This window comes from Lonchura striata, chromosome 6, assembly GCF_046129695.1.
Source record: "Lonchura striata isolate bLonStr1 chromosome 6, bLonStr1.mat, whole genome shotgun sequence".
Lineage (NCBI taxonomy): Eukaryota > Metazoa > Chordata > Aves > Passeriformes > Estrildidae > Lonchura > Lonchura striata.
The window spans coordinates 29464732-29479413 of NC_134608.1; the positions used below are offsets into that span (position 1 = coordinate 29464732).

The 14682-nt window shown below is 38.3% G+C and overlaps 1 protein-coding gene across 2 annotated transcripts in view; it reads right to left on the minus strand.

Moving 5' to 3' along the window:
* The window catches only part of AQR (aquarius intron-binding spliceosomal factor), a 50296-nt gene extending 37961 nt beyond the window's left edge, over positions 1-12335 (minus strand). Inside the window, exons 1-11 of one of the 2 annotated variants that reach the window (XM_021539313.3) lie at positions 12189-12335; positions 11238-11294; positions 10914-10954; positions 9896-9931; positions 8745-8865; positions 7327-7467; positions 5692-5760; positions 5102-5202; positions 4345-4421; positions 3072-3136; positions 1178-1294 (exon numbers count right to left, since the gene is read on the minus strand). In XM_021539313.3, the coding sequence (XP_021394988.1) occupies positions 1178-1294; positions 3072-3136; positions 4345-4421; positions 5102-5202; positions 5692-5760; positions 7327-7467; positions 8745-8865; positions 9896-9931; positions 10914-10954; positions 11238-11294; positions 12189-12278 (915 nt within the window). In that variant the 5' untranslated portion in view covers positions 12279-12335. The remainder of the gene's footprint in view (positions 1-1177; positions 1295-3071; positions 3137-4344; positions 4422-5101; positions 5203-5691; positions 5761-7326; positions 7468-8744; positions 8866-9895; positions 9932-10913; positions 10955-11237; positions 11295-12188) is intronic. The other variant, XM_077784064.1, reaches the window with a different exon arrangement.
* Positions 12336-14682: the final 2347 nt, after the last annotated feature.

Sequence of the window (14682 nt, forward strand, 5' to 3'; positions counted from 1 at the left end):
GGAACCCAACTTACAGCTTCCCGCTACCAAAAGGGAGAGGCCTTGTGCCCTTGTGTCCTCTCTGATGGCAGCTCTGAAATTCATCCGACCCTTCAATGGGATTATTTAACTTGGAGGAACAAAATTATGCAGATGTGCTGCTGCTGTTGTGTTCTATCAATACTGACCCTCAGAGAAAATAAACAAGTGGCAGAGATGGAGGACAGCAAGCAGCAGGAAAAGCAGCTGAGAGGCAGGAAAGGGGACAGATCTTCAGATCCTGTCATATAAAAAACAATGCACTAGCTATGAGTGAGTAAACTGAAGGACAGGAGTGAAAAACAGCTGCACTGCAAAACAGCATGAAGTCAAAATTAACAAGAGCAGAATGCAGGGTGACAACTTCTGCTATGTGTGTAGTAAAGCATGCCAGAAGCTGCACTGCTTTCTAGCTTGTATTTTTAAGAACTCCTCAAAAACAGAAGCAGAAATATTACTGTGTTCTTGTCAGACCCCTCCTGCAGTACTGTGTCCAGCTCTGGGGCCTCCAACACAAAAACATCTTGCTGGAGAATGTCCAGAGGAGTTTACTACAGAGCCAAAGCGCCTCCTCTGTAGCAATAGGCTGAGAGTTAATACTGCTCAGCCTGGAGAAAACAAAGCTCCAGGGAGACCCTATAGCTTCCTTTACAGTATCTAAAGGGAGCTACAAGAAGGATGGAGAAGGACTTTTCACAGGACATGTAATCATAGGACAAGAGGGAATGGCCTTAACTTAAAGGAGGACAGGTTTAGATAAGACAAGAGGATAAAACTTTTCACTGTGAGGATGGTGAGGCACTGGAACTGGCTGCCCACAGATGTCCCATCCCTGGAGATACTCATGACCACATTGGATGAACTTTTGAGTAACCTGATCTAGTGGAAGGTGTCCCTGACCATGGCAGAGGCATTGGAAGTAGATGATCTTTAAGGTCTGTTCCAACACAAGTCATCCTGTGATTCCATGAAATGTATGAAATGCTATGTGAGTAGTCACACACAAAGGTACAGGTAAGAAAAAAAATACTGTGTGAAAGATTTAAATAAACAAATAGTTTGCATCCAAACAAAAGCCTATCTTTAATAAAAAGAAACCAACAGCAGCATTCAAAAACAAAGGGAATAAAAAGTTCTTTTCAAGAACTTTGTATCTCACCTGGCAGAAGAGATGACCTTCTTTTTCTCTTTTAGCAAGACTAGACAAGTAACAGTGAACAACAAGATGGGAGTCATCCAGCACTGTATTGAACCAGCGCCGTGTGGGAAGCAAAGCCTGTGGTAAACAACATCATGTTAATACAAGTAACTCTTCAAAAAGTAAGAAATCCTGGCTTCTCAGAATTTTTCCATTTCAAAAAGGCATATTAAGACAGATTACTGCAGTTATTTGCATATCTAATACCCTCACAGAAGTATTAAGGCAGCATTTATGTATGCCAAGACACAGGGTTTATGGAGGTAAGCTGCTATGAACACAGTCCTTTATGTAACGGGAAATATGGCACAAACTTTCCATCAGTGAGAATTCATCCTACCAGTAAAAAAGTAAATTAAATAAAGCAATTATTCTACCATTAAGTGTCTACATAATGATTGTGTGCTACAAGACATACATCAAACTGCTTCAGCATTGTTTTAAATGTCTGTTTTCTATACCAATTTAATGAATTTTAAGCTTGAGATCCTTAAAATTGCCAATTACTTCTTCTCTTCTTTGCAAAATATCCATTTTTCAAATCTTCAATAACAAGAATATAGATCTTTCCTTCTCAATGTACATAGTTTAAGCTGCTATATGTAGCAACTGTTCAACAGCATACAGTAGAAGACCACAACATTTTAAGAGAAAAATCAGCTGTTCTCTGCAGACTGAATTTAGAAAGCCAAAAAGCATCAGCACGATGTTTAGAACTAAGATGAAGAAAATAAAAAATTCTGTAGTAAAAGATGTTGATTGCCTTGCACAATTACAAAAACAAAGTCATAAAACTCATAAGAACTCTCCATTGAATTATTACTTTCAAATTATCTAATCACCAGTTTTGATGGCAGTGTATGCACTGTAATATGAAACAGTAATATTCTGAAAAAAGCCAAGTAAAAAGAGCCCATTAACCCAGTACATGCTACAAAGGCAAAACTACTTGGATTTATAGCTAATTTCTTGTATGCTTGCTCCATCCAGTCACTTACATAGGCTTTATAAACCTGTCTGAATTCTAATCTTTCTGTAATACCTAGAGAAAACAAATCTTAAATGTGCTGCTTCTAAGCATTGTAAGACAGACTTTAGTTCACCTTCCAATATGTTTTCTCTTACCAGAGTATATTACATACATAAGACAGCAAGCTCTAATTTAAAATATTAACAGAGTCAGCCTGCAGAAATCCACCACAAAGCCATTTTAAAGTTCCCCGTGATACTGTTTCAGAAAACTCTTGTTTTATTTCACAATGCCTTCTGAATCTGAATGAATGGCTTTTAATACTGGTACTGTCATGCTTAAAACTGTCTCAGTTCCTCAGTATCTGCTGAAAAATTTCACAAACCCTTGCTCCACGCCTTATTACTCTACCAAACTGCAGATCCCCAGACCTGGTACTTGTAAATAATGAACTCCAGTCAAACAGGAATAGTTTGCATTTCAGACTACTGCTGCTTTCTGGAATTTAACCCAACAACACAAAAGAGACTTTAAGTGACCTGTTATGCAGTGGGAAGAATCATTCTGAATTATTCATACCAAATTAAACCATTACATATTTTCAGAAATTGCCAGTATGATTACCACTATTCCAATTAAATCCTCTTCACTAAGCACTTTAGGAGCTTAGCTTTGCCTACTGGTTTATCAGCCTTGCTGGTCAGCTCCCAGTATGGATGCAATGCTACAATCTATTATTTACAGATGGAAAATCACTTTTAAACAACCAAATGCGCAGCTGTGACAACCACCTCCTATTTGGAATAAGGCTGTAATAATTACTTTATGTACTTCACCCCTAGAAAAGTACACCTGGAAACTAGCTGAATCGATTTAAAAACTTACCTCGAGGTCTAGCATGAGTTCAATAAACCTCTCACAATAATGAACTTTGTCCATAGAAATAGGACCTAGATAAAAAAAAAAATAAATCGATCTACATCACAATATATTTACACTTGAACAATTCCTTAAAAACTAAATAAATGCTACAAATATAAAAGTAATAATTTTAATCTTTTTAAAAGCTAATTAAAACATTATTCTCTTCTTAAAAACCAATTGTTTCTTATATTAAAAATTCTTCTGGTTAGCAACGAAAGAATAGTAGAACCAGAATTTCAGGAGTGATTTTATCTGCTTTGAAAAACCTTGAATGTAATATGCAAAAATGCTCACTTCCACAAAGCATCACTTGCCCGTTATGTTTGTTAAGAACTTTTAATGCCAGGTACACAAAAATATATTTTGAAAAGCTGCAAACAAGATGTGTGCAGAAGGCCTTGACCATATTCAAAGGTACTCAGAGGTGACTACTAAGGGACCATTAGAATCACATCAAAACAAAAACAAGTATCCCTTAATAACTTTCCAACTCTTACAGCCTCCAAAGAAATGTTGAAGTTAATCTTGCTAAAACAGGTCTAGCATAATTAGGAAAACAGAAGGGATAAGTATCCTTTCAGAGGAAGCCACATTACTAAATTTACAGCTCATGTAAGAGCTGAAGTTTGCTAAAAGCTTAACAGAAAAAGTAAAACTCTGGGAACTGATTTCACCCAAATTGTGCTGTGCTTAGAGGATAATAACCCTTTTCTGTTAAAAGGCTAACACCTTCCTCCACAAACACTTTTCCTTTCTAAATCAGGCAAGGAGATAATTTTTCTTGTCACAATGACTCAAGAGCAGTCAAATCTTACAGAATTTCACTTCACTTAGGCTTTTGTTCTTACTGTAAATCAACAGTATGAATAGACAGAGCCTTATGATATCCATTTATACCACCTATTTAATAAGGCACCTAAGTATGTATGAAATGCCTTAAGGCTCTAAGCACAAAGTAAAGAATATCAGCTCCAGAAATATTGTTTTTATTAAGTACATATTGAATAGAAGGCAGTTTAAAGTAGCTTTTTGCTTTTTCATTTTTAATGTATATACATATTTGAATATTAATTTTGATTTGAAATCCATGCAGACAGGCACAGTGGTCACTACAAGCCTCACCTGAATAAGGTCCCCAACCTCAGACTGATATCCTAAGGACCAGTGACTTCAGCAACACGAAGATTTTCACACAGACTACCAGATAACAAAGTAACATAAGAAACACAGTTACCTGAGACAGGTATTGACTTTAGAACAGAAATGAACTTCTGAATGAGCTGTGAAAGAAATCTTCTCTCTCGATATGCTCTAAAATTAGAACATATGACAAAAGAATTAATACTCCTTAAATGCAGACTAGGAGTATATTGCAGCTTTCACTAATACAAAGTTAGCGGCTTCAAAATTATTATAATGATAGTAGGTTGCTTTGAAACACACCTAAACAGTTTAAATCATACCTGTTCTCTCTGCACTCAGGCAGAGAGATTAACTGTTGCAGCTCTGCAACAATTAACATCCTATATTTTTAGGCATAGAAACTGCTTAACAACCCATGCTTCTTACTGTGTCAAGGAGAAGTCAGTCCCCTCCTACACCTTAGCACATTGCAACACAAAAGAATTGGAACATTTAATTTTGGTAAGAGAGACACAGATTTATTGAAATACTTCCATAAGCTATATACCTAAGAGCAAAATATTTGCTAAAGGTCACAAAAAAAAAGTGAGTAGCTACATGAATATTCTTTTGTGCTTTCATCCTTTAGTTTTAATATTTGGTATCACAAATTCACTGACCAAATAAAATATAAAGTTCTATAACAGTATTTGCATAAAGAATACTGAAAACCAAAACAGCTTCCAGGAGACCACATATGATCAATCCTCATTTGCCACAGGTTTTCAGAAAACATCTTTTTCATTGAAACAATTTATTTTAACTAAAACAAAATGAATGCATTAAGGAAAAAAAGCTTCTGTACATACTGCATTCTTGACTCTTCATCCATTTTTGCATCATTTTTCTTAATTAGATTCCAGAATTTTTTTAGTTTTGGTGTCTTTTTCAACTCTTGTTCCAGTCGATTCTGAAATGTACAAATGATATTTAGTCACCAAGGAACCTTGTTTTCGTAAGATAAAAATACAGTCCAGTCTTTTTATTAAAAAAAAAATATATATATAACAAACTGAACTGAAGAGCTGTCTCTGGCTATTCTCAGTATCACTGTGAAACAAAAATGCAAAAATGCTAGAGTCCAGCTACAACTAGATGTCAACTCCATTGCCTCCCTGTGACTTCATGGCCTTGTCTATTAATCACAGCTTGAAGAAGCTATAACCAACAAAGCTCATTTTTCTGAAAAAACATTATTATCTGGAAAATTACATAAAAAACATTATTACACAGAAATTTGCAACAAAAAAATAAAGAATTAGCAAAGCACACAAAAATATAATTCCGTAGTAATGTTGTAAATATTAGAGTTCCTCAACAGCATTCCATGAGAATTTACTGTACATAATTTGGCTAACGCCTAGAAAACTGCTCTGCCAGTTAACAGTGTTATGCTTACAGGTTGTAGAGCCATCCACATTGGTAAGGAAATCAGCTGCTGCACCTGTCCTCTGATCAAATCCACTTCCTGTTAGAAAGTTACAGATTATAAAAATTTTTAAAACATTCTTATGTTTTTTCATATGACTTACAAAATACATCAACGTACATATTTGACAAAAATATTTATATTGTTCTATTAGATTTTACGACTTCCTAACAGGAAACTGCATTATAACCCTACTCTGACACCCCTGTATTTTACGTTCTTTTCATGGAGTCTGTCAGTTTTAACACTTCACCAGCAGCCCCATCCATGCAAGAATTTTTAGGACAAAAGCTGCTGAGAACTGATGTTCCATCCTCTGTCATTTCTTATTCTTGAACTCACCTACCATGCTTTCTCTATTTGTTTTTAAGCTGTTAGCTTTGTCTCCTGAAGCCCTTAATTTATCAAGTTTCTCTCACTTCTACACTCTTCCCATTGTCTGAAACAAATCATTTTCTCTGTGTAAGTTCAAATGTGCTGTCTCAACTATGCCTATGATCTGGATCCACAAAGTTTTACCTCTCTCCTGAGCTACTGAAAAATTTCAATTAACATCTTAAGTATGTCTTCATGGACAAATACTCAATTCTCAGCATTCCAAAACTTCAAACTTCAGTGCTCTTCACTAAAAACACTACTTGTGACTATTCCATTCTGCCTTTCACAAAGAAAGTGTGATTTTACAGGCACATTTTCACCACTTTCCCTATCACCATGTATTAGAAATGTGCTCTACAAGGATTCTGTAGTCACCATGAAACTATTTCAAATGAAGATGCATTGTACCATGGCCACTACAGAAAAATAATACCTCAATAAACCATACACATAAAGTTCAAGATGGTTACTGGCTCCCAAAACCATTCCTAAATCCAAAATCAAATAATACACTTTCTATGTTGTTTTGTCTGAGAAACAATTTTATTTGTGCAGACCCCGATTTTGAATAAGACACTCAACATGCAACATAAGTAAAGAAAAAGCCCAGTAGCAAGAGAGGTTAGAGAGCACTGCTTTATATAACAGGTAAAGTGTTCTTCCTGCTTGCTACTTAAGATCTGTAACTCTGTTTTAACTATAGATTGAGAACACAAGTTGGTCGAAGGCTTTCTTAAAACTCAGCTCTAACTCAGCAGAACTGCAGATAAAAACTATCTAAATCTGGTTTCAAAAGTGAAAAAAGCCTCATTGTCTTTCTCAATAATTAATTTCTCAATAATTCTTGTGCTATTTTGTAGGCTAACTAAAAAGAGCACAGTAGCAACAAATCAGTTTTAAATGTAAAGCGCCTTTTCAAATATAAATACATAAATTTTACAATACCATTTTTAAAACAAAAATTTATATTAAATCCTGTCTATTAATTGTCTAACTGCCAATCCTCCAGTTACAAGTCTCATCTATGATCTCATGTCAGAGAAAAGAAAACGTGCTGAGAGAGATAAGTAAGGGTCAAAACAGAGGGTAAAAGGCCTCTAGTACTGTGTTTTCCTTAAATCGGAATTTTGCTTCATCTGCCTTATAAGAAGAAATTGCTCAAACTAAACTGCTACTGACACAAAACAGCATAAACACACTGGAAATATTTAGTTACTTTTAACATACCAAACTATTGAAGCAGTGATCAAGGAAAAGCAGCAGGACTGTCTGTTCATGCAGAGAGTACTCACTCTCATTTTCGACCAGCGATGCTTCCAGTATGCGTTTGAAAAAGAAAGGAAAATGTTCTGGCCTTTTTTTGAATGTCTAGGAATAGAAGAGGAAGGTAATTTTGAGTCAAGTTGATAGAAATAATTTGACTCTTCATTCACATAACATAGCTGAAGGTCTCAATCTATTTAAATCAAGAAAAGAAGGGATTAGTTTTTTCATTTTCATTTATTCTAACCAGGTGGCACAAGCAAAACAGACTAATGACACCCTCCTGACAAGGGATCCTCTCCTATACCTTCTGCATAGTCTAACAGGTGATGCACAGGACAAACTAAACAAGAAGCACAGGTGAAGTCTTGTGGGAATGCTCACTTTGTGACTGCACAGAAATACTCTAAAATCTCCCAGCTAGAAGATAAATGGTAGGCTTTGGCCAAAACTATGGCAGGTCTAAGTGACAAGCAAAAAGTGAGCAAGTAAAAACCAACATAGATTAATTATAGTCCTGGAACTTCCATTGAGCTACATGAGCAGGAAAAAGATAAACTGAATAACCACCAAGATAAAATAGTTCCTTTACAAGGGCAGTCATGTACCAAAAAAATTTAACTAAGCTGCTTGGAACATAACATGTACCTGTCATTTTACTTCTAGTACGTATGCCAGAAGAAAAGCACACAGATAATATGTGAGCAAGTTATTAATCCTTTGTGCTTTGCCAACAGTCAAGTAATGGCACACACATTGAAGTAAGTGTGATTCTGAAATAGTGCCTGCATAGAATGTATAACTAGGCTTCTGTTGTTGAGATGGCCTGTAAAACCTGGATTATTTGTAGAAACATTACATCATTTCTAAACTTATTATTACAAAAAAACCCCCAACCAAACAAAAAGCCCAAAAAAACCAATATACACAAAAGAAGAGTAAGACATTATTTTAGTATAAAGCAAAAAAAAGTAGAAACCAATATACATGTTTTAAGCAAGACGCTATTGGATAATATATTAGACTTTCAATGGTGCCTTCTTGAATATACAGATATATAAATCCTTCTTTTTCCCTTCAATATCAGAACAAGAACTTCTCTGTAAATACCCAACCTCTGTCAAGTGACAAAAAAGCAAATGCTAGTGATAATGTTCAGCATCTCACAGCAGAACCAAGGACCTTCACACCAGAAGGAATCAAGTAGGTTTTCACCTGTCCATTTCCCTCTCCAAAAAAGAACACAAAGTTTGAAACACCATATGAGATATTCCAGCTGAGGCACCATTCCTTTCAACACTACAAGCTCTTCTACCTTCTGCACTGTAAAAGCTGCAACTTGCAGATCAAAGTCAATTCTAGCTGCAATTGAAATTGCGTACCTCCCACGCAGGGACATTCTCTCTGAACTTCTCATTCACCATACAGCAGATTGACATTAAATATGCCTTACTGGACACCTCTGGAGAATAATTCTTCCATAGGTAATTTTCAAGGTACTGACTGTGAAGAGATAAAGAGTATTTCATTAGTTGCAGCCACCCACATAATCTGTCACTCATTTAAAAAGCAGTTATCCACAAGCCTTTTTTTCCCTCCTTCCCCTGAAAGCCATCTTCACAGTCTGTGAGTAGTTCCTCAAGTTCCCTCTCATCTAGGTCACTGAAGCAAAACTTGTTAGACTCAGAAGCTGATGACACTAACAATGTTCACAGAAAGGACAGGAACCTCTAGCTCTGCACTACTGCTGACATACAAATTCCAAAAGTCCACTGCATGCCATTTTTTAGTGTCAAACCCTTAACCATAATTTATATTTTCTCTTCTGAGCTTTTTCTAATTAAGATGCAAAAAAACAAGGGAAGTTGTCCTTTTGTAGTTACTGGTACTAACTTAGGGGCTTGAGCCTTTTTGAAACAAAGAATGCGAACAAAAAATTCTCATATTTTTTCTTAATATTTGAGAGTTAAAAGAACCAAGCAGAACATAAAATATTGTAGTTTTAAGTACATATTGATAATCTTTATTTTACATCGTTTTAGACATACTCTGTAAGTTCTTCCAGGAAAGTCTGAAGCAGTAATAAACTACTCTTTAAACAGACTTCTGTTCTTTTTCAAGAGAAGAAAATGTTAATGATGATGCTGCAGCACAATCCATTTTTAACCTCACAGCAAGAGATATAATCCAAAACCTTCTCTAATTTCTGCAAGTTCTGATTTAAAGCTTAATGATACATTCCAAATTACAGTCCCAAGTTTTTTTCCCTTATTTCATTCAGTCTCTTTCTCCATGTTCCTCTTACACTAGACATTGATAATCATAAAACAAGACACTCTGAGATGTCACTTACATTTATGGAATTATTTCCTCTTTAAACTAAGCTCTCCTCATTTTCCTCAGTACACAATTCAAGGCCTTAGAAAGTAGGAACAAACTGTACCTTCAAACTGTCTTACTGCCCTGCTTTTCCTTCTCACCTTTACAGGTTCCTATGAAAATATAACTCCAAATTTCCTTCCCCTTAGCTTACCTGAATTCAAGAAGCATTATCTTTCTGATCGCAAACCTAAAAAGGAAAAATTAATCAATTAACATAGGAAAGAAAGCCTCCGACACACAGCTACATGAAAAATGACTATACTTTCCTTTATTACATTATATGAGGAAATATGTAGAAACACTCAGGAATTATTTCTGTCCTGACATTTCCATGCAATAGCAACCACTTGAATGCAGAAGCAACTGCTGTAACACTGGAGATGCTAAAGTTCAAAGAGCAATCAAATTCGCATTTAAAAAAAAAAAATCATGTAGGTCTTTTAAATATGAAACACCACTTCTAATAGCCTTGATGATATAAACTGCTAGCAGCTGAGAGTGTCTTCTGAACACTACAATTATATAAGTAATCTGTTCATAATGGTATTTTTTTCTTAGTGACTGGCAATGGAAGTTTGCTTTGACTCGATATGACGAAGTCTTAGATTGCTTTCATACAGGAATAATATAGAGAATTCTCTGCAGAGCTTGTTCTTCCCCAAAAAGCTCCAGCTACAGTTACACCTCTTTTCTGCAGAGAGCTGCAGAATGCAGTGTATCTTGGATTCATTGCTCCCCATCTAACAGTACAATTCACTGAAACCACTTTCCCTTTATGAATCTGGTAACAGCAGCCAGAACAGAGGAGGAAGCCAAAGGCAGTGCACTCCACAACATTTTTTTCTCTTTAGAGACAAAAGAAGAGATCAACCTTCTATAACCACTACAACAAAACCAACATAAAAGACAACAGATTACCAGGGAAAAGGTCTGAAAAATATTAACTCAAATCATCATGTTTAAGGTTTATGGGCTTAGGAACTCTCTTGTTACTACATTCATACTTTGAAATACCATAATGATGTAATTACTTAAATGCACTTGAGTAATTTTCATCTGCTTTTAATATATAGGTGAGTTTGAAAGTATTCTATCAAACATTAGAAACTCCAACAACATGCATGATGTTGGAATGGTGGTAAATAAGAGAAAACAACTGGTGTACTTACTTTGACCTGACAATTTCTTTTGTATATACATCTTCAATGACCTATGGAAAAAAAATTTAAGAGAATTTTAGATAACCACTAACATGATTCAAAATGCATTAAGACATTTTATTATGAACAGCATACAAAATAACTGCATGCTACATGGAAACAGCACCTACATTTATAAACTACAAATACATAACAAATAACAGTGTCTCAAGCAATAGTTGACCTTCCAAGCAGTCTCATAGAAAACATATAACACTAAATATTGGCACACCACGGAATGGTTGATCCTCATTATTTTACAGACCCCAACAAAATTCCAATAGAAGTAATTACCTTTACATCAAAAGACAATGTCTTCTTCACATGTGGAGCCCAGTATTTATTTGCTAACTGCACAAGGAAAAAAAAAAAAGGTTAAATACATACATTTTCATGTCAGTGATATAACATCTCTACAACAGATCCCATCCCCGAACTTTATTTCACTAGTATCTTGCTTAATTTCAGTTTATGCTAACTACAAGTAACAAAATAATGTTTTTAACAGCAATACTTATCAACCATTTAAAGCTTTTATGCCTAAACCTCTTTCAAAAGAAATGCAAGTCTTTGGGAAAATTTCAAACGCACAGGCTGCTATCTAACGAACATTTTCTATTCCTAAGTTACCTCTAACAAATCCATCAAAAATAAACCATGATTTTTCAGGAACTGCAAATCCCAAATGGCAAGTGAGTACGCTTCCTTGAGGAATCTGACAAGTAACTAGAAGTTCTATTTAAAAGCCTAGCAGGTTAAGGCTCTTTGCTGCAGCCATCACTCCACCAGTACTCCTGAGCGATGATAACAAGAGCTTCCTATGCAACTTTATTCAAGCTTCTTTATGTTCCGGAACAAGAAGGAGACCAGATTTCCAAGGAAAAAAAAAAAAAAAAAAAAGAAAACAAAAGAGACGACTTGTAGAAAACCATTTAGAACTTTAACCAACAGAGAGCTTTCGGCAGCTTTCCACACGTTAAGAGACGCCTTACAGCGATGCACAGTGCATCGCACCCATGCGTTCGGTAGCGCTGCTTTGTAAATCCCGCCGTTCGGAAGCGCGGGGGAAATGCCCTCTCGTACATGACACAGGCGCACATCTCCCGTCAACTGCGACCAGACAAGCCCCTCGGCCCAGCACCCCGGCCCACAAAGGCTGTTTAACACCGAGACGCCGTCGCAGCCGGAATGTCCCTTTGAGCGCCGGCCGCGGCAGAGGCGGCCCGGAGGCGCCTTTGGCCCTACCTGTGTCACGTACTCCGCGTTGATCTGCGACACCGTGGGCGCCACGATCTTCTTCGGCGGGGCCGAGGGCGCGGCCGCCGCCGCCGCCATGGTGCCGCCGCTGGAGCCGCCGGCACAGGCCTCGGTGCCCCGGCGCTGCCAGCCCGGGCCAGGCCGAGGGAGGGACCTCCGGGCCGGGAGCCGCGGAGGCGGGAGCGCTTCCGGGCCGGGAGGGCTGGAGCGGCCGCGGGGAGGCGGGAGCGGCCGCGCCATCTGCTGCTCCCGCCGTGCCGCTGCAGCTCCTTCCTGCCCCGCCGCTCCCTCCGTGCTGCTGCAGCTCCCTCCTGCCCCGCCGCTCCCTCCTTGCTGCTGCAGCTCCCTCCTGCCCCGCCGCCGCTCCTTCCTGCCCCGCCGCTCCCTCCTGCCCCGCCGCTCCCTCCTTGCTGCTGCAGCTCCCTCCTGCCCCGCCGCCGCTCCTTCCTGCCCCGCCGCTCCCTCCTGCCCCGCCGCCGTTCCCTCCTGCCCCGCCGCCGTTCCTTCCTGCCCCGCCGCCGCTCCCTCCTGCCCCGCCGCTCCCTCCTGCCCCGCCGCCGCTCCTCCCTGCCCCGCCGCAGCTCCCTCGCTCCCTCTGTGCCTCCGGCCGGAGTTCAGGGGTCGGTGTTGAAAGGCTGCGGGAACAGATAAGGAGACTGTCAGCACACAGAATTGCTGCCACACTCGGCCTTCCAACGCTTAGGGGGACGCCTGCTTTATGTATCACTTAGAGCGCAGCTTTCTGCCCATCTAACCTGGAAGAACACACTCTCTTTAATATCAAAGAATTGCCACTGACTCCTGAGCGTGGGTGAGCGCTCTGTTCCGTTCACAGGCCCGTAATTAAGATCTTTTACTTCAGAGTTGGACAGGATGATCCTTATGGGGTCCCTTCCAACTCAGAATACTCTGTTGAATCTCTTGAAATGTGTGCAGCAAAGACATGGGTACAAGGGTGAAATTGCATGCTCAAGGAAGTCAACCGTTTGCTAATGCTTTAGAATGCTTTGCAATTAACTTATTCTATTTGGTAAACTAATTAAGGAGGAAATGAACAAATTCCCTAGGGAAGTTACTGTGCTTTGTTTCTGGGCTCATTGTCTATCACCTGCCACTTGAGTACTTTAAACTTCCAGGCAGGTCCCATTGAAGTCTGTTTGAATATCACCTCCTTTGTTTTCATATCAAGGTGATCTCCATTTCATTTCTTCAAGCAGGGGTTAAACTAAATATTCTTTTTGAAGTTGAATTAGAATGTACAATAGGAATGGGAAAAGCAATGACAGTACCTTGAACAGGATCAGACAATGGCCGCATTCAAATAAATATGCCTACTTCATGCCTTTACTTTAGAAGATCCAGGAAGATGAAAACTAGTAAAATTTAAAAGTTACAAAAGTGCCAGTAACAAATTTTGTAAATAACTAGGATTAAAATTGAAGCTACAGAACAGTGATAAAAAAGGACAAAGGAATGTAAGTTTATTACCCATAAATATTGGCTGAAAATAGAAAAATTTCTGAATGGGCTTTCAGATGGAAGTCAAAAGTTGATTGATGTTAAGATGGGACAATTAGGAGAGGCAAATGCATTTTGGATTTTGTAGATTTTGTTTAAAAAATTGTGAATTTTCTACAACAGCCTTGCAAGGCTAACCTAAATCTTCTGGCTATGATGGATCATCAGGCCTGTGTCAAAACCCACAAATTTCTATATGATATCAAAGCTATGAAACCTGCAGGAGGAATCCACATTTGCCTAACTTTTGGCATTTGTGTGTCCCAGTGAGGAGGTCCGTTGTCTTCAATCTCACTACAGTCAGTGTGGCCACAGAAGTCCTTCCAAAGGGCAAGTCAGAGCTAATCCAAGTGCTCTCATTCTCTAAAAGAGCTTCTGATATCAGAAACTAATATTAGATGCCTCAGTGAAAATGCCAAATAAAGTGACCAAGATCCCCTCCCTGTAAGTAATATATTAATTTTTTTCTCTATAGAGGGTATTGTTTATTTAGAGAGTGCTGGGGACAGTAGGACTACAAATGAGTAGCAAAAGTATAAATTAGTGCTTTGGAAAAATACATAGCTTTCATCGTCAAGAGCAGAGGAACCTTTAAAGAATTGTGGTGAGACCAAGCATAATGACACACGGTGTTGTACCTTTGTTCCCATCTGCAAATCTCACCCCAGCTCACAACTGTCCAGTAAGACTGGTCTCTTGAATTCCTATGCTTAGTTTCTCCCAGAGTAGAGGCACATCTGACACTTTCCACTCCAAACTCCTTTGTAACTGAGGAGAAATAAAACCCTGTACCCCATCATCCCGACAGCCTTCTATTAAGTTCTCCATCTTTCTATACTCATTGGCTTAACATGTCAAGAAAATCAAACATTCCTTTCAAAAACCTGTTAATTCATTAATGAAGACATGTATTATTTAAAAGCCACATATTTGAGTTGATGCAGTTTTCAAGACTGTTATTCAT